General features: G+C 28.9%; 1 protein-coding gene across 1 annotated transcript in view; it reads left to right on the top strand.

Annotated features, from left to right (window-relative positions):
* Positions 1 to 6,078: 6,078 nt before the first annotated feature.
* Positions 6,079 to 21,303, top strand: part of LOC106679854 (trypsin II-P29) — an 85,587-nt gene continuing 70,362 nt past the window's right edge. Inside the window, exon 1 of the mRNA XM_014419227.2 lies at positions 6,079 to 6,113. Coding sequence (XP_014274713.1) covers positions 6,087 to 6,113 — 27 coding nt within the window. The 5' untranslated portion in view covers positions 6,079 to 6,086. The remainder of the gene's footprint in view (positions 6,114 to 21,303) is intronic.

Raw genomic sequence — 21,303 nt, 5'->3', positions numbered from 1 at the left:
ATTTGTATATAATTAATTTGCGTGAAACTTATTAAATTTTAAAACACTTTAAATACATGTTTTCAACAATTCATGATTTTACAATTTTTCTTCAAAGGAGCGATATAGATTCTTTGAATTATTTTATTTTATATTTAATTTTTTCACTTTCTTGAGATTGTTTATCGGTATCCAAATTGAGTCTCAAAACAATTTTTATCGTTTCTTTAAAAGACCTACGTTTTGGCCAATTGGGCTATCCTCAAGGTCAATCTTAATATAAATTTACCCCCCACATCCAATCATTTAAAAACTTTTTGCAAGTTATTCTGCCAAGGTTATTAATTTCAGTCAAAATCAGCCTATTTTGTCACTAATCCATTAATTTTTAAAACTTTTAATTACATATTACCTTAGCACCATTATCACTTCCTTATCAATACACTTTATTTTATTTGTTGATTTTTGTTGGTCCTTTTTTCACTCTAAAGTTCTAAATTTCATATCTGTTTATAGGACTATTATTTGTATAGGTCTTATCCAGATGACCATTACAGATATCCATCATCTATTACCAGTAATAGAACATGAATATTGTTATGCTGTAATTATTACATGGAACTATAAATTGATTTTTTTTTCATTAATAAAAAATTACTTAAGAACATTGTTTCATTCCTGAAACGATCACTACTTTGCTGCAATACACTACATTTTATGAACTTTTGTTGACAGATTAACCAGCATAATCGTCATAATTTACCTTACTTTAACAGTATCTGCTAACATATTCCTTTAATTTATTGTCGTTTGGTTGTATTTGATTTCAATTCCGTAATATGTATTTCAATTTTTCGTGAAAGGTTTATACAGCGTCGGTCTGATATAATTTGCGAAAGCAGGTTCCACCACGTTGGCCGCCTGTGTCGTAAGGCAGGAGAAGGAGACAATGGCAGTGAAACGTCGCTTCTTCGCCTAGTCTCGCATACCTTCCTCTGTTACGCAAACTTTTTCACTCACATTAAATTACTTCACCACATGAACACAAAGAATGGGGCAATCATCATATCGTTGCTATCATTTTAATTGATGTTCATTGCAATTATTTTTATTTGTCCTAATTATACTGATTATTGAATAGCCCACATTAAGAAATGGATACCAGCACTCGTTTGGTTTTTATGAAGTTGCAGTAACATCATTTACGAGTTACGCTAAGAAAGGAAATCATACATTTCGACATTATTTTCTCTTTTAAGGTGTCCTTGGTTATACGTATGACTCGTTTCAATCATCATGCGTTTAATACATATTTTTCTGCGTATGGTTCAAATTCATTTTATCGCTAGGTCCAACCTATTCTGCCCATTTACTCATGTTTGTCGTCATTATTGTTGTATATTGCCCTTGTTGTGTATTGCTCCGTTTTGAAGAAACAAAAATGAGAAGATTAATAAAATTTCATGAGATACATTATTGCAGCACCTCTTTATGACTTGATAAGGGGAACCATTTTTCGTTCATCCCACTAGTACGAAAAAAATTGATTGGAGTGCGTCATTTACAGGCATACGCTGCTAATTGTCCATATCTCTACAAAATAAGATTTTTTTATCTTATTTTGTCGTATACTCGACATAAAAAGAAAAAAAAAACTTTGCCTCCTTTATTCTTAATTTCACTCCTTCATTCTGAAATCGCATATTAATATATGTTTTGTTTTCTTTTTTGTGAATAATTTAACTTGACTTGTATATAACCTTTTATTATATTTCTAAATGTATTATTTGAATCATTAAAGATAACAATAGAATCTTCTGATCCACTAAAAGCTAATGTATTACATATAGGATCTCTGTACGGCATTTAATTGCCCAGAGACTTGATTTAGCTGAACCTGAACCGCCATCTTAGGAGGTAACACTATACATAGTGGATTCAGTCACTTCTAGTGCTATTTTTGGAAATTTATATTGGATTTTTATTTGACTCTGTCTTCTCTGAATTTTTCTCCTTCCTAAACTTTTTCTTCCTTCCGTAAGGACCTACAGCAGTATCCTGCTGGACTTGCCATTCCCTTCACGACCATGGGTTAGCTCCCTACGGAGTAAAATTTACATCCTGTGAGGGTTAGCGGCTTATTCCCGTAAAGCTCATCCTGTCGTTTAATCTCCTAACCAGCTATCTTACCTCATAAACACACATTGTCGAGGTATTTTGATGTAGAGTATATGACATCTTCAATTATAGTCAGAACTAATTCATTATATACAGCTAATTCGATAGCTCTGAGGAGCTTCCGCTTTATTAAGACCCTATTTTAGACAACCTACCGACATACCTATCCTTTCACCCTTCCTAGATGCTCGAGGACATCTCCAGTGCTTAAGGATAGCATTGACAGCATTAAATGATGGGGTTTCGTCGATATGCTATTAAGAGCTTAGAGAAAACTAATGCAATACTCATCTGTTTGAAACCCTCTTTTAAAACTCTTCTCTACGATCCATTGCTTTGCCTTAAACAATTCATTATTCAATTCCCTGGAAAAAGCTACGATGTGCCTTTCAATATCTAACTTTGAATTTTTGTTTACAAGATATTTTCCATGTTATCTGTAATTTTATTTCGATTTTAAACCGCTTGATGATTCTTTCTCATCTACTCCGACTATGGATTTTTAGTGTACCAACCTATTGACCACGAAACTGAAGAAATTAATAAACTGCTAAAATGAATCTTATAAATTTTAGCAGTGCCGTCTTTAAGCAAGTGGGCACTTAAATAAAGATATGTTGGCCCTACAGACAAAATATGAAGTTCTTCAAATTATTTTCTGAACATCTTTATAATATTCGAAAAGTAGCTACAATGAAAAATAAAAATTTACAAGAGTACTTTTCTTGACTTTTGATTAGCGAAAACATGAATTACTTCTTAAAAGTCTATTTATTTAAGTAAATCAGTAATAAATTGCACATAAAGATGGCACAGGTCAGGGCAACTATTGAAGGGACTAATATTTTCTCACTTTATAAAGATAATTACGACTTTTTAAAAGCACACACCGCGATTGTGAAAACTAAAAGCTGAACAAAATTTTAACAAACTGTCTTATTAGTGTAAAAAATGGTCAAGATTATTGACAGCTTTGTCCTTTCGTAATGCAATCGTTAATGGCTGACTTGGCCATAAGTGTGAAGATGACACTGTATTTTATAGGTCCTAAACGCTGTCACATCCTTTACGAGTCTTCCAAGGTGGCTCCTATTTCCAATGTAGTACCTCTTTGCAGTCTTTTTATATCACTCGTTGACAAAAAAAAAAAATAATAATAAGATATAGGAAATATGGTAAAGGGTAATTTATTTTTAAACCAATAAACATAATAAAAGTGGTCAACATCTCTTAATATTTTGCCAGCTTGTTTTGAATAATTGGAACATTATTTTCGTCAGAAGCATGTTAGTCATACATAGAAACTCTATTTTTCATTCGTGGGAACCGGAATTGAAGAAAAAGTGACAACGGTACTTTTTCCCACATCCTTCTTTTTTTCTAATAACAGAATATTTAAAAAGAATAATGACCAGGTGTTGAGTATGTAACAGTTTTGTTAATGACTCACATTTTCACTGATATTAAATATAAACTTTATCTGAAAATGTAGGTTAAGAATGAAGTAATTGTTATAATTTTATTGTCTTATTTTCCGTGAAACAGTTAGGTATTTGCACCTTATTAGAAGGTTTTGTAAAGGAGTTAGGGTGCATTTTATATCCGTTTATGAAAGATATATATTTTTCCAGCTACATTTGGCCATATCTAGTGGTCGCCGTTGGTTCAAATAAGTTGAAATTAGGTGTGCAGGTTCATTTTTCTGGGTAAAATATAAAAGTGGGGATGGATTTCTATCAATATTTCGTATTGTCCTCTTTTTTTTTTTTTTTTTTTTAAGGCTGAAAGAAAGTTGCTCATACTAATTTTTAAAGCATCAGGAAAATGAAATTGTTTGGCTCATAATTTTTCTCCTTCCCGAACTTTCGACTTCAACTTGTGATGTGGTATTTGAATGTTGTGTGATGAGCGCACCGCAATAGATTTTTATCGTAACCGCTTAGCAAGGCCCACACACGGTCAACTTGGTCATCAACCTTGTTGTCAACCTCCGAAAGAGATATCAAATTGCTCATTAACATGATATCAGAGCATATTTCTATTGAGATAAGAAGCCCGTAGGCGAATTTCTACTTTTTCTAAAGTTTTAAATTTTTTGTAGGAAGATAGTCCGGGTGGCGGTCAATAAAGGTAAAAATATTAGAAAAGGTTATTTAATGTTAACCTGATTTTTACTTACAATCTACTTCATACGGTCATCTATCGCCTTCCAATTTTACTTTTTTTGTTTCATATTGTTTAATCATTTGATTTATATAGGTATAGACTTAAAAAAAAAAAAATTAGAAACAATCTGTAATAAAATGTAAGTAATTTTTATTGAATTAATGAAGCGCGTCGTTTTAAAAGGAGGAAACAAAACAAATAAGAACTAATTTAGATATAATTAAATCACCTAATTAAGTTTTTTAAAAATAAAAAATAAAGAATATTTTCTTCATTAAAAACTTTAAAATAGTAAAATTTTATTATCATTTCATTCCTTTAATAATATTTGTACCAAAGATTTTTTTACATATATAAGTATAGAGTGTATATAAGATTTTATACATACATAAGAATATGGTAAGGTAAATCTATCTTAGTTGTATTTATTTTGAATTTCTGAAGGTAAAATTTGATAAAAAATATTTTTAAAATTTCAAATGCTATATTATAGCATCTCATATAATTCATCCATTAAAATAACTAAATATTGGGGTAAGATTTCAAAAGACAAAGTGAATTACTTGAATAAATAAAATAAACCACTTTCTTAACTCAGCTTTGTTATCAACATGAAATTTCAATAAGCAAACTGTTCAAACGTCCAATATGGTCTTCAACACGGCAAGGTTCAAGAACAAGTTGATCCTGTGTGAGCCGCTTTATACAACTTCATTAATTACTACCAGTCCAAAAATGGAACGATGGAGTGATCGTCAGTGGAGAGATTTGAAATCGTCTCCACTCTAAGCACTCTTGACACCCCACTTAATCTTTCCACTTTACCATTGGAATGACCACATTTACCTCAAATTCGACTCGATATCGTCGTAATTTTACATAGAAGGTTTCATAAAATTTAATAAAAAATAAATCTTTACTGTTACTTATTTAACCTCTTACAGAGCAAGGTCCTAAGAATCAGAGCATGCCCTTTGTTTATAATAAATAGTAAATTGCATCGTTAACTACAATTGGAATCAGATGAGTTTATCAAAAAATGTTTAGCAAAATTTCATACCCAGTTATCACTAGCTAAAGGTGCTGTGGCTTAAATTGTAGGAAATCCAACTTCATCTCGAAGTCTGAAGCTCAGAAAATTTCAAGACGTTCTGTTATGAACTCTATATTTATTTATTTTTATTATTACAATTTATTTTCTTTTTTGTTTTGGTTCTATCAGTGTTCTATTAGATATTTATTATTGTTATTTCTCAGATATATTATTTTGATTATTATATTTTTATAATTTATTTATATTAATTAAAATTATTCAATAATCATAACATTGTTAGGGGTGTATTTTTTGTTCGATAGTAAACCCGTGCATTATCAGTTGCCGAAAGCAAATCGAATTTTTATATTAACCATTTAAAGCCCCCCAGACCGATCTGCTAATAAAGAAATATATAAAGTGAGGAACCTCTCATTTGGCCTCTCGCACATCAAAGAAAATTCTTAGCTACTCTTATTGGTACCAATTAAGATTCGTTTTGGAAGATCTTGAAACTGTCTATGATATCAGATTATTTATTTTAGAATTATTTTAATTAGTCATAATTCGACATGTTTGTTCATTTAAATCTATGTTCTGATGAGATTAATGCCGTAGCCTTGACTTTCTCAAAGAGCCGGAGAGCGAAGACAATGATGTTGGGGGTAGCCGTTGCGACACCGGTCTTCACCACTCTCACTCTCAGTCGGTTCCAGTGCTTCGCCACTTCATGCTCCGTCGGCTCCGGCTTGTACAGGTACGTCATATGTATCTCATCTTCTTCCACTTAGCCTCGCGTCATCATTAATCTTTTCCTCCGCTTTAGAAAAAAAAAGAAGATATTTCCTCTGGGTGAAAACGTGGCGAATAGACCTGAAGGCAGTCGCAGTCTTTTTTGACAAACTTTTTTTTTACCCAATCTTTCTTATTTTCCGTATCTTCCTGGTGCCGGATTTCCTACCTCCTCCCTCGTCATCGGATAGTGTCAGTAAGAGTGAAAGCAACTTTCTTAGACGGTTGCTTTGTTTGCATTTGATAGAAAGTATAAGAGGAGTTGAACTATTCTGGACACGCTCGCCATACGGCCCTAACCGTGGGAATATTACTAATATGTTTCTTCTTACTACTTCTACTTCCTACCATGGTTACCGTTTGGATTGTTGTATTTCGTAATCACTTCCTTTAGAACCATCTGAAAAAAATGAGATTTAGCCATATTATAAACATTAAAATTTTATCTTAGCGTTTTCAGAATATTAAAACATGCTGAAATGACGCTTTCTTATAGAGATTTTTATGACAACTTATTTCAAAATTAGTTTTTCTAAAACATATGTGAATGAACGTAAAATCAGTTTAAATGATTTCATTTTTTTTATTCAGTTACTTCCGAATATTAAAATTAAAGTTTAATTTTAGATATTTTGCATTCAAATGATAAATTTACATTCTTTTTTGGTATTTCATAATAATTTTAGCAACTAGTAATTATATTGGAAAAATAAATTTTTTACTTAATTTACATAATTTAATTTAATTTACGTACACTTTTATATTCAATTTCTTGTTAAGTTAAAAATCAGATAATTGATTTAATTAATTTTAGCCTTTATAAACAAGAATAATTGATGTAATATCGTTAATTAATTATCGTCAAATATTGATTATTGACTAATAAATAATAAATATTTTGAAATTAAAAATTTATATATTTTTTCCTTTTGTTTTTGATAAAATCAGCTAATTATGTTAATCAAGTAGAAAAATATTAATTTCATTAATAAAATTTCTATTAGTTGTACATAAAGTCAGTTCTAATAATTTAACTTGATTTCCTCATTCACATTATAAAAATTGGATTTAATGTTTTAAGAAATTTTAATAGTATCTAAAATTTATTGTTTCATTGTTAGCATATTAAATTATTTTCACGATTATTGATATTTGTTCAAAAAATAATCAATAATCAGTGTTTAATAACCACTTAAGCTATTAACATTTAAGTATATTATAAAATAATAATTTTATAACTTATTTAAATGTATTTAACTGAATACAAAATCAGTTCTGATATTTTAATGTTTTCTTTTGATTTAGTATTTATTGTCTTCTGGTATGGAATTTTTACAATTATTTAAATTTTGTATAAAATTAGTTTCTGAATCCCTCCCTTATTAAATAATTTATTCCTGAAGTTTTAACTTTTTAATTAATTTTATATATTATTATTATTATTATTATGCTTTGCTAGTGTCAAATAAAATATATCTGAAAATAAATAAAAAAATTAAATGTTCGATCCATTACATGTCTTTCAACAAAGGAAAGACATGTACTTGAAAGTTTTTATTACGAATCAAACCATGTGCTACATTTAACCAACAAAGATTGTGTTTGATTTACCGATGTAGATACAAATTTTGTTGTTTTAATACTAATTGGAGCCGAAAAAAAAAGTTTTATAGAGTGACAATAATTGATCTATCGCTTTTATCACAAGTGTTTTGAATTAATTTTTGCATAAGAACGATAGATTTCATAATTAATAATAGCAGAAATAAAAAATTACTTTACTTAGTAACTTTTGCGAAAGACTAAAAATCTTCAGATTAATAAAAATGAATCACACTTAACATATTGTACATTAAAGGTCAAAGCTTTCACTTGGGACAAAATGTTTTGTTCTACTATATTTAGGATTATAACAAATTAAGAACCTAAGAACTTTGTTCTAATACCTGATATCCTAAATCAATGAATCGTAGCACCACTCCCTCTCATTCATATATATATATATATATATATATATGCATTATTTCAAGGGTGGTATAAGAAAATTATATATTTATTTTCACTTTTTTTTTCCCTTTTTATCATCGTTTTCTTATTTAAAGCTGGCTTGTATTGGTATGCACTAGTTGCAGGGATTCGAAATAAACAAGTTGTTACCTTAATTATCTCGTTATGGGATAATGAAGAGGGGCCGTATGATCCTATTATGAATTCAATGAGGAGCTTTTCTGTTATATAAAACATCGTTACAGAAAATTACCTGTGAAAACGTAGGAATCTTTTCGATATTATTACCTCTGCTAATTAAGGTAAAAATTATTGTCAGTCAACTATCAGTAAATATTCATTTTATTTGCCCATATAAGGATGTTTTGAGTGCATAAAAAGATATATATTTTTTAAAACACCATAATGTCGTTAAAAACCATAAAATACTGGCCGAAAGTTATTATCGTACACGGTCAGATAATTTAAAAGTAATACTCATCAGACTTCAATTGCACTGTTCAGTGAACAGTTAAGAAGTTCATAAATAGTTTTAAGTAAAGTCCTCTAATGTTAAACTTGATGTATATGTTAAAATGAACCTCCTTCCCTAGGCTTGTAGAAATACCATCGGAAACGCCACCTTCCTGAGCTGTCTTAGAAAGTTGACCATTTCACCGTTACGCAATTAATGATGTGGATTAAGTAGCCGTGAGTCACCTACTCGAGAGAGGATATGTTAGCGAAGGGCAAAGAAAGTTGGTGACAAAAACAAACTGAGGTTGAACCGATTAGCACCGGATCTTCTCAAATGAAAGTTTGACTTATTTCTTAACAACTTTAATATCAGTTGAGAGTACTCAGCAAACATAGATATAGATACTGGTTCACATTAAGTTAACTCACTGTTGGTACTTTCATCATAAAAAGCGACTTATCGAAATGCTATTAAGATATGTTTAAATACCCGCGAAGTAGTATTAATTAATTTATAGCTTTATTTTAAACTATATAGGTTTTTTGTATTTCTGTTAAAATAATGACAATAGCTTTGAAAATGATATATTCATATAATATAAATAATACATAAAGTACTGGAGACTAGATTTCTACGCCTTAGAACAGTGGTTCTCTAACTGTAGTGTCTCAAGCATGTTCAAGGGATGCGGCAAGCGAATGCCACTTTCTCAAAAAATTACAAAAAAAAAAAAATTAATTAAAATAGAGAATAGTGCATTGGAATTCGTACCGCAATTCTTTTTTTCAGCTCGACAAATATGCCCCAAAATTTGTCTAGCTGATAAGGGCGCAGAGACGGAAAAAGTTTGAAAGCCGATGTTGTAGAACATCTTACAAGTTTGACTTATACTACTTTTACCATCTTACCTAAATTGTTGTTTTAAAAGCATTAAAGGGTTTTAATGTATTTTATAAGTATTTTATGACCAATTAATCCGATTAACCTACCTGTCTCAGAAGTTTCTTTGTAATATCAAGAACTCTGTTAATTCTATCAAATAAATGGATACATTTATATTGAAAACTTTTATTAAACCCTAACAGATTGCACTAACGATACAAATTTTTGAAAAATGGACTCCGATCGTTTTCCCCCTGCACCCTTGAAACATTTTAGTGGAAGAGGCCTGTCGATCTTGAAATGTTCTAAAGCAAATAGAAAACTTATTTAGGATACTTATTTACTTATACTACTCTTCCCGCTTCGTTTAAATGACAAATATGTTAAATCGGGTTTTCAGAATTAGAAAAGTAACGAAAGTAAAAGAAAAGTATAAACAAAAAAGATTCACAGCATGGCATTAAACGTTGTTATTTTTTGATAGCATGTAAAGTAGCTAGGTGTATTAGTTCATTCATAAGTTCGTCTTTTAAACGTGAAGTCATCATCATCATTCAAGAAACCCGGCTTTGTTGTCGATAAACAAAATAAATAAACAAATTTATTGCTCAGAAAAAACTAATGAAACAAAACAAAATAACAGATTTTGTGACTGAATACTATTTAAAACAGAAAAATCGTAAAAATTAAATCTTGTATCTAAAGACATTTTTATTTTAAATAATTCAAATAAAATTGCCTTTAGATCTCCCCTGCTAAGTGGACTCTCGCTAATCGGAACCTCGCTTATATGGACCATTCCATAATCCGAACAACCCCTTAAAAAATGTTGAAGATTTGATTTTATGTGTGTAGTACATATGTATGTATGTACACATTCAATTTCTATTATCAATCCCTTTTAATTTTTTATTTAAAAAAAGAATCCAAGCTCTGTATTATAATTTGGAGCTGTATTTATTTTCTCAATTTGTTTATAGGTTGAAAAAACTAACCTATACATTAAATTAATCAGTGTGAAATTTTGTTATATCCTACATAATCATTTTCAATTATTCAAATTTATCTTATTTCTATTAGAATCAGGACTGGTTAACAGCATTATAAAGAAAATAGTTTATATCCATTATATTCACACACAAAAAAAGCTTAGAAATAATGTAAACTCTTATTTAAAAAATATTGATATTCACTCCATAATGCTTGGGATTAAGTAAGGAGAAAGGAATTTAATGAATGTTAAAAAAATACTATCTAGTATGAAAAAGAGCATAATGTATTGATTAGTTTTAAACTTTTTTCTGAGTATATATTATTATATTATACTATAATAGGTCTCCAATTAGTGCATTGTAGAACGCTTATACAGCGTGTTAGTTATAACAAGGCAGGATGGGTCATTTTAGTTACTTTCTCCAGATTTCATCCCATGTTTCAATAGAGTCATTATTTTTTATGATTCAGCAGCTTTATGAAGAGAAATCATGTAAAACCTGGAATTGACTTTATTCATTATTTTCTTTTTATACCTTCACTAGCATCCAAGGTTCGAAAACATTCTTACCTCAGCCAATGAACTCGAAGATAGTCTAGGCGCCTGTTTATCTAATGTTACTGTCCTCATATCTGTCACTAAAGACATTCCTTGTCTCATTAATTTTTCTTTTTTTATTTACTTAATTCGAATGTATTTTTTTATGATTCCATAAATAAAAATAATGATATTCCTTTTTTTAAAAAATATGCGTGTACTTTTTAACGTATATTTTTTCAAAGGAAAAGCGTCAAATATTTTCAAATATTGTAAATTTTTATGAGCATACTTGGAATGAAATTTAAACCTTAAATCTGTAGACAGTTTCTTTTATTTGGTTTTACATATCACAGGTTTATTATAACTAAAATAAATATATGCGCACAAGGGATTCCTTTTGCAAATTATAATTTAGTACAAATTTAATAATTTCATTTTAATTGAAAATGAGTCAACTGGTACATAGAACAAACTATTTTTACCCTAGAATAATTAATTTAAATAAACATAAATTGCTATAGTTTATTCATCCCTAGGTTGTATTGATGAATAATATTATTATGAAACTTTGGCTTAATAGAGATCGCTTCTAAAACTATTCATTTTAATATCCTTCTTAGAATATAGGAGAAAGTTTTCTTAAGAGTTCCAGTTTCTAGAAGTATAATACTGTTATTTACTCTTTAATTAGTACTATTATGTAGCACCTGATTTGTTTACTTTATTTTCTGTATTATTATGTTTTTTGCTTGAAGCACTGTCTTTACTCGCTTAGTTACAATCAAGTGTAATCACTAAAGAATTGCAAGACATCATTAACTTACATATATAATTATTTTTCGTTTGGGGTATTAATAGGAGGCTTTCCGACGCCTCTGTTGACCATATAAGGACTTTCCGAATTAATTACAAACACTTATAACGATTTTTATGTTGATTGAATTAGTTTAAAGCAGCTACAGTTCAGAAATTGATTGAGATACATCAGAATGTATAATGATTTTTTTAGAGAATTTCAAAAGAGCACCTATAATAGTGGGTATAGTTTTCGAGTAATTCGCTAAAGTGATGAATCAGTTATTAGTGCTATCTGTCCTCCTCTATAACACTCAGTCGAAATATAACTGCCCACTCGAAAATACAAGATTTTAGAAAAATTAATTAAAATACTTCGAAACTTATGTTAAAATCGTATAAAGGTTCCATTAAATATTATGTAAGTATTTACTATCATAAATTATTTGGGGAACAACCGATGAATTTTCTACTTAGTAATCCCTTTGTTATCTGTTACTTTATGTATTATCATAAAGATAAATAAAAAAAAATCACTTAAATTAATAATCTTCTACTGGAAGAGTTTATAGATTAATGAATTCGGTGAATGACACAAATCTTCATTGTTTAAGTGTAATAATTTATTTCATATACATCAACAACAACGTTTCAGTTATATCTCTCATCTTCAGGTTGCTATAAAACCAAATTCAACAAAACTTATAACATGTGCTTACAACATTACTAATATATCATATATACATCATTTCTATTCATAAACTATTTACCTGATAATAAATATTTTAAATATAAAGTATAATTATCTCCTTATTTTGTCATTAGTGGTAATATTGAATCATATTGTTGTCATTTAATAAATAAAAACAACTTTTTATATTGTCAACAGTTATGCATTTTTAAGGAGAATAATTACTTTCCTGAAGGTTATCTTTCATATATGATTACAACCATATAGACTATAAACAATTATCTCCTACCTCTATTACCACAAAGATGAACAATCTAACTAAAATTAATAATTCTTATACAATAACAAATAACAAAGATTAAAATAATTCTAAATTCTATAAATTCACATAACAGCTAAAATGTTAATTTATTAATAATATCTATCTATATAATGTGTGCCTAAAGTTTTTGCATCTGTTTTATAATTAATTGCTTTGTCAATGTTTTTTGTAATATGTATTGATTCTATTATTTTTCTATTCCTATTATTCTTAACTATATCTAATATTTCTGGATTATTGAAATTAAATTGATGTTTATATCTAATACTATGTTGTGTCAGTTCTGTAATTTTGATGCTTTTTATATTTTAACAATTAATCTTATGTTGATCAATTCTTGATTTTAATTTTTTAGATGTTTCCCCAATGTATAAACCTTCATAATTCTGGCAATTAACTTTATAAACAACATTTAATTTATCTTTAATGTCAATTTTGTATTTCATATTACTCAGATAACTTCCCAATTTATTGTTATTATATAATCCAAATTTCAAATTATGATGTTCATATTCTAAAAATTTCATTTTAATTTTATCTGTTTTATATACAAAAAATTGTTTTTGAAAAATTATTAATTTTAGTTAAATTGTTCATCTTTGTGGTAATAGAGATAGGAGATAATTGTTTTTAGTCTATATAGTTGTTATCATATATGAAAGATAACCTTCAGGAAGGTAATTATTCTCCTTAAAAATGCATAACTGTTGGTAATATAAAAAGTTTTTTTTATTTATTAAATTACAACAATTTGATTCAATATTATCACTAATGACAAAATAAGGAGATAATTATACTTTATATATAAAATATTTGTTATCAGGTATGAGGTATATATGATATATTAGTAATGTTGTAAGCACATGTTAAGTTTTGTTGAATTTGGTTTTATGGTGGCGATCTGAAGATGGGAGATATTCCCGAAACGTTGTTGTTGATGTATATGAAATAAATTATTACACTTAAACAAGGAAGATTTGTGTCATTCACAATAATTTTTTTTTTTCGGCCAAGACTCCCATTGGAGTCCTATACTGCCTAACCATGGTTGGGGTGGTCAAAGTTCTTCATTTTGTGGGACCGCCACTCAATGAAAAAAGTCAACGCCCCAGGCCGGATTCGAACCGGCACCGCCATTAGACATCAATTGGTAAGACTGTGTCTTAACCACTGAGCTATGGGCGGCCCCCAATAAATTATTATGTCATTCATTAAAAAAATTACTTAATACCGGTCCGATTTACATTATCTTTATTTTGTTTCTTAGTGACTTGGTAAGGAAACACAACCTTTCAATAAGTATTTATAACCTTCTAAAATATGGGCAGTTTTCGAGTCATTAAAAAACTAATATATTTAATAGCTTAGACTCCATATTGTTTAAATCCATTCTTATTCACTTCTAGATCACAAGGAGAACAACCATTAATTTTTTCAGCATCATAGGTATTGTCGTTTTTTGAGGTTGAGTGATGACTATGTAAGAGAATAGAGCGGTATCTGTTCTTATATTTATTAAGTTTACACAAATCCCCGGCTATCCACAGGTTGGCAACCGACCTTCCTCACTAGAGTGGAAATACCCAGCTATAGAGTTCTAAATAAGTGTTAGTTACTATGAACGGTTATCTAATGAATATCAAGAAAAAATTCAGTCACACCCTGCACTTTGACAAGATTACTTCAAGTATTTTTCCCTTTTTTTACACATTGAAAATGTGTATCGCTACAACCCATGAAGTACCAGAGGTACAGTACCTTTGTAAGGATGAAAAGGTTTTTAAACAGTTACAGTTATGCAAGGATGTGATTTGTTCAAGATCGCGCTCAATCTCCAAGATTGTTTCATAATTAAAGGTACTCAATTAATTGAGGCTGGATGTGTCCTAGGAGGGCTCCTTAACCTTCAGTGTTGACTCACGCCTAATATATTTTAAATATATATGTATATGTTCCTTCCGAAATATATTGTTTTAAAAAACCTTTTTTTCATCAACTGAAATGTTGAATATAACTAGACTAATCTATCTTCCTTCTACAAAAAGACATTTTGTTGATTGAAAATATTAAATTCATCCTATTTACCGTTCAGGGAATACAGTTCTGGATTCGTTAACTCTTAAGGACCAAATTTTGCGAAATATATGACTTGATTGAAGTCTCTAAATTTTTTTACAAGCCATCTTTGTAGTAGATTTATCTCCTCCATTAAACCTTAATCATAAAAATAGACTGCAAGAACACAAAATGTAATTATATCTTCCATAACTTGGCTACTTCATCGTAGAAATCTCTTTTCTAATCTCATTATTTCTTCAGAGAATGAACTCCCATCTGACCTTATCAGCGCCCCATCAAAAAATGCTTTCAAAGCTATATTGGAATAATCTCTTAAATGACTGAGGCCCTACCGATATAAAAAATTTAACATTTTAGTTTAGTTTATTTATTTATCCTTCTTTTTATGTCTTATATTCTTTTTAATTATTTATTAATTCGTATCCATATATATTTATATTGAAATTTGTGTAAATTACTTAATTTTACATTTTTAATAAAAGTTCTAATATTTTTAATCAAAGTTGTATATAACCTCTTTATTCATCTTTAATAATTTTTACAAACACGAATGATACTTTCACTTAAATATATTATAAAGTATTGCAATCATGAAAACATGTAATTCGATTTATTTTTTTTGGTGGAAATACAGGTTATTCATTATTTACTGAAAACACACATGTGTCATGGGTGTTATTAAGAAACTTAAAAATATAAATATCTATTATTATTTTATTATCTATTCAATTATTTATTACCTTACTTGTAAAATTGTAAAAATTAGAAAATTTTGATTGTAGGATTATTAATTACTCTTTTTTTAGGATTTTTTGTTCTTAAGAAGTGGGTTATGCACTATAATAACTACACTATCTGACAGTACAATTTAAGGTTGGATGTTATTTACTTGTGTTTTCTTAAATCTATTCCGTGTCAACTCTGTAATAGTTCGTCCATTAATAAATATACTTAATGAGACCAATTATTGATTATTTTAACTTTTTTTTTGTATAACACTATTTAATCTCCGATTTTTTTATACCTACCTAAATATATTTTTTTAGTTAAAAGTAATGAATCTGTGGAAATAAAATTGATTATTTAACCAACTATTAGCATTCATGGTTAGTTTCCTTGTAAAACAGTGAGCATCGATTCTCCAATACAGTCATTACAATCTTTTAGAATTTTCCTTCTTGATTACTTTGTCTCCTTCAATAATTATAGTAGGATTGAGTTCGAAATTGCATATTGATCAATTATAAAACGAAATTAAAAACAGACCATTTTATACAAAAACTTTCTTTCCTTTCTCCGGCATTCTGTCACGTTATTAATACGTTGAAAATTGAATAATTGGTATTATGTAACATTTATATATTATTCTCATAATCTTCACACTCTGTCTAAATGTTCGATAGTGCGTATACAATATATACAAGAAACGTTATATTTTTTTATGTAAAGAGAATTACTTTTAAATCAAACTTCATAACTAAATTTTATTTGAATCTTTATTGTCTGATCAGGATAATTGGATAAATATTTATTAGATATATTGAAAATTTTCCAATCCTTATAGTTACCTAGGCAGCCACCTTACGACAGAGATAGTTCATTAAAGTTAAAGGTCTACTAAAAAATATTTCGAGTTATATCTACTGAGATTTCTTAGTGAGAATTAATAAGTTTATTTTGGATAACGTGTTCACATCTAGCACTGCGGGTAAACAATTATTGAGATAAAATGTGTATACCAGCGGTTTCTAACTAGTGAGGCGCGACCGCCAGGTGAGGCATCAATATTTTATAATAAAATATTAATGTTCGAGCTATAGTATCTACCAATAAATAAACTTTATGTTAAATCGTAATAGTACATATTCAGTGAAGTTATATTTATTTTCACTTTGTTACATTAGTATTTATTCGTCTAATTCTTATGAATTTTTTATGAAATAAAATGATTTATTTATTAAATAAATCAAAAATTTGTATCCATTTTTGTCTCAACACTTTTAATTTTCACCAGTCCAACGTTTCGGCCATTTTAGCCATCCTCAAGGACATCTTCAATATAATTTCTATAAATTCTTTATTATAAGTTAAAAGCCTATTTTTTTTTTAAATTTAAAATCATTAATATTTAATTTTTCTTATATAAGGTTATCCACAATTAATACACTACCATATAACAAACCATTTATTATAAACCAGTTATATGGTAGTGTATTAATTGTGAATAATCTTATATAAGAAAAAATAAATATAAATGATTTTAAATTTTAAAAACATAGGCTTTTAACTTATAATAAAGAAAATGACCTGGGCAGAATAGCCTGCAAAAGAAACTTTAAATTAATGTGAGGAAGAAATTATATTGAAGATGTCCTTGAGGATGGCTAAAATGGCCGAAACGTTGGACTGGTGAAAATTAAAAGTGTTGAGACAAAAATGGATACAAATTTTTGATTTATTTAATAAATAATTACCTTGTCTCAAGAAATTGAAATAATATAATTAAAATAAAATAATTATTCATTAAAAATATCAGGATTTCATAAGCTCTGTTTTATTATGCAAAAACAGCTGCTGTTTGCTGAGAAAAATAACATCAAATTTAAACTCGTCGCTTGTAGCCGAAGTACTGTCCAGTGAAACGTTTTAGATGTGTGAGATATAGTTTTTATCGTAATTTCATTCTGAAAATGATCTATAGTATTTATTTTGAAAAAGTTGGTTTTATGGAAATTTGCAAAAGAATGAGTTGGAGTAGTTATTACTTTCAAAAGAATTCTTGTCCTCCCCCCCCTAATATTGAAGGAATCGGCTCATAGATACTAATCCTGCCGAACTACATGTTGTTGAACTCATTTTACGGTTTTATCGACTGACTCAATAAACTGAGTCGTATTAATGTGAATTTAGGCTCGACTTCCACTGAAAACAATCCGTTATTGTTAATTATTCATCAGGCTCTTGTGAGGAAGCGTGGTGTACGGAAGTCGACAGTAGCAGCCTAATTTTAAACATTAATCATATAATAATAATTCAGAACATAATCTAATCTCATTTAAAGCAAAAAAGAAGCCAAAAAGTGGGGAGTTAGGCACGCCCCTTGAGCTCTAATTTACGTTGATATTCGTTGGAATGCACGCTATTGTTGTTCATACTAAAACAGAAGGATGGTGGGAATAGTCCATTAGTCCTAGCAACTGCACCTGTTCTTCATAACGCTGCCTTTTTGGCGACATCTTTCCTAGAAGCTTACCCTCTCTACTACTCTTTTTTCTACTCTAATTAAGTTCGACAGGTCTTATAAGTATTTGCCAAAAAATCTTATATTAAATCTATGCTCAGTGCTTGGATGGTTTAGTGCTGCATTTTTCAAATTATGTTTAAGACTATGATTTGTAAATTTTTTGTCGGTTCATAATCGAATTAACAACAATTCAAAAAGCTAATTTAAACTCAAAACCGTTGAAAAGGAAATCAGATAGAATCATAAGTGCTTTTACCATTTGTTACGTTTTATTTATGAAACAAAAAGTAAACTGTGGCCAACATTTCTCCCACAATTTTTTACTTTTTGTGACAATAAAAAACCTCCCATTAAATTTTGCTCTATTAAACTGTGGTTGATTAGTAATTTAATATAGAAGCAAATGCGTATGTTCGAGTTTCATAGCCAATTCTTGTTATTATTCTGTTAATTGTAGTACTCAATTTAAACTATAATAAATTAATTATTATTTAAAAAGTTTTTATATTATCTACTAATAAAATTTGAGGCTTAATTTAAAGATTGGTGTCCACTGCTGTAAACCAAATCTTCTACACCACAAAAGAAAAGTTTCGGTAGAGGACACTAAACACTTAAAGGGAAACCAAAAAAGAGTCCGGGATACTTTAACCCACTTTTTTAAAATTTAAATTCAAGTCCCAGAAAGTCTAGTTAGTTATTTTGTTTCCTTTTTTGTACAATTAGACTATCATATTTTTTTTTTAAATTTTAGTTGGTATTTCCTTTTTTTTTTTTTCACTTTTCTAGCTGAACCAATATTACACTTGTCACAGAGTTACTTTGGATTCAGGTTCACCTGTTAAGAGCATTTCGTTACAATCTTTCGGCAATGAAACAAATTTAGATTCACGGTCATCGAGTTCAATTCTACACTATTTGTTTTATTTTGAGGATACCAGAACAATGGTAATAATGACTTTTGTTATAAAAACTTTTTCTTACTTTAATGTAAAATGCAATCATACAACTTAATGAAGCAATGCATTTTTTAGTTGAAAAAGTATAGCTTAAACTGCCGACTAAATATTTAAAAATTGGTTCCTAATGATAAAAATAAATTATATTATTCTTTTTTAATTTGGTATAAACTAGCAGAATCACCAGCTAAATGGTTAGGTTTATTACAAAATATTTGCATTTTTTTCAGTTAATTAATCAATAAAGCAATCGATTATATTCTATAAATTCATAACTTAGTAACCCAAATTGTTAATTAGGATTAACCCATCATGTAATTCAATTTGAGCAGGATAGATGACCTAAAGGTTAGAAACATCTTGACTAAGTGTAAGTGTAGAATTAGAAAATTAATTCATTAATAATGTTAATTCCAAGAAGAAAATAAAAGGATACCTCTAAGGCCGGAGTAATTTATTTCAGTTCATGTTTTTTTTTTTTGTTTTTTTTCCAACTTCCAATCTTCATTTCCAACTAATACAATATATACAGTTCATTACGATACTAGAATCTAAATTAATATTATTTTCAATGACAACAATGGCGGGACTTTGCGTATTTGTACCCATTAAAATACAATAATACAATAAATTAAAATATTAGTGATCATTTTTTTTTTTTAATATATGAAATTTCGTGGTCTTATTTTTTTAGGAGAAAGTTTTGTTGATCGTTACAAAGCCCCTAGCTCGATAATGAACGTAAAATAGTCTGAAACAACTAAACCATACTGTTTATGCGAAACTAGTTCAGTTGGTTAATTAAAACTCTCTGGAATGTTGTTTAGAGTTATATCATTACTATTTCTTAATTGTTTGTTACCCAGATCTCTTCATTGTTTAAGTCTTATATCTAAATTGCTTTTCTCTACATTAGTAATTATCCTCTTACAGCATATTACTTACCAAGGTTAAACATGGATAGATCCAATGTACTAAAAACCAAGAAGGTTAATTTTATTGGAGTATGACATCAAAATATCGTTCATATTGCTAATATACAGAAATCATTATTGGATTATTATATAGAAATTATTATTGGATCATTAAATAGAAATTACATATTGGTATTGAAAATTTGTTACGATTTTCGTTGTGGAACCGCCGGCTAGCAATGTTAAATCCTGTAATCAAGATTCACTTTTGGAATGCTGATTGTTGGAATGTGGAACACGTGGAATTGTTGAAAACTTCTATACGTTTTTCCTGATAATGCTCTGTCTTAATCTCAATTTGAATGGAGTATTTCATAGAGCTTTCTCAGTGGTCACAGATAACTCGCAAATAAAATAACCTTCTTCTATTTTATATTGAATCTTATCTCCTAGAAATCCTCATTTTCTAGTTATGAGTGAAAAACTGAATAGATATGATATTATATATATATATAAGTTAAGAGTCAGCGTAGAAAAGCTAACAAACAAGGAAAAGGATGTCGGAAGAATACTCTCTCAATGCGTAAACAAGACTAACTTTATTTGGATCAATGCCTCTATACATATATCTCGATCAGCTGATCTAGTCGATCACCTGACGACCCTTGTCAGCTGACATTTCACTTAGGCCGTTACTTATATTTATATATATAATTATAATGATTAGTGGAAATACATGAATTTGTTTCCATTATATTCAGTATAAAAAAAAAGTTAAGAAACATGCGTCACTTTTTTTTTAATAATTTATTTATTGTTATTTACAACTGTATAAATATATACACATCAAGTTAATTTGCTGTAAGTGATATTATGACATGATACAAACATGTGGAGAATCTACCCATTGATAGAACTCAAAAAACATTTCTAAAGGAGAAGATCTCGAGGCCATCTTATTTCCTGGGAGAATTGTTTGGTAGTGAAGGAGAAGCCAGGTTAGAAACGAGTTGGTTTGGGTGGTTGGGAAGTTTATTATGGAAGGATTGGTATCTGGTTCTGGCCGTAGAGTTGTGAAAGTTACTAGGACCTTATAAAAGCACAATGCCAACAGAAAGCGTGTTCGAAGCAGAGAAGCAATCGAAGGAAACACAATCCACAGCTAAAAGGACTCGGGTTGCCTCACCCGTTAATGGAAAATCTGAAATTGATAAAATGAGTAGCTTACTTAACGACGCTAAACATATTCAGGAAAACCTCCGGGCGTACAT

This window comes from Halyomorpha halys, unplaced genomic scaffold, assembly GCF_000696795.3.
Source record: "Halyomorpha halys isolate HHAL.00 unplaced genomic scaffold, Hhal_1.1 Scaffold223.1, whole genome shotgun sequence".
Lineage (NCBI taxonomy): Eukaryota > Metazoa > Arthropoda > Insecta > Hemiptera > Pentatomidae > Halyomorpha > Halyomorpha halys.
The sequence above is the reverse complement of the archived record's forward strand: the minus strand, read 5'-3'. Positions and strand labels throughout refer to the sequence as shown.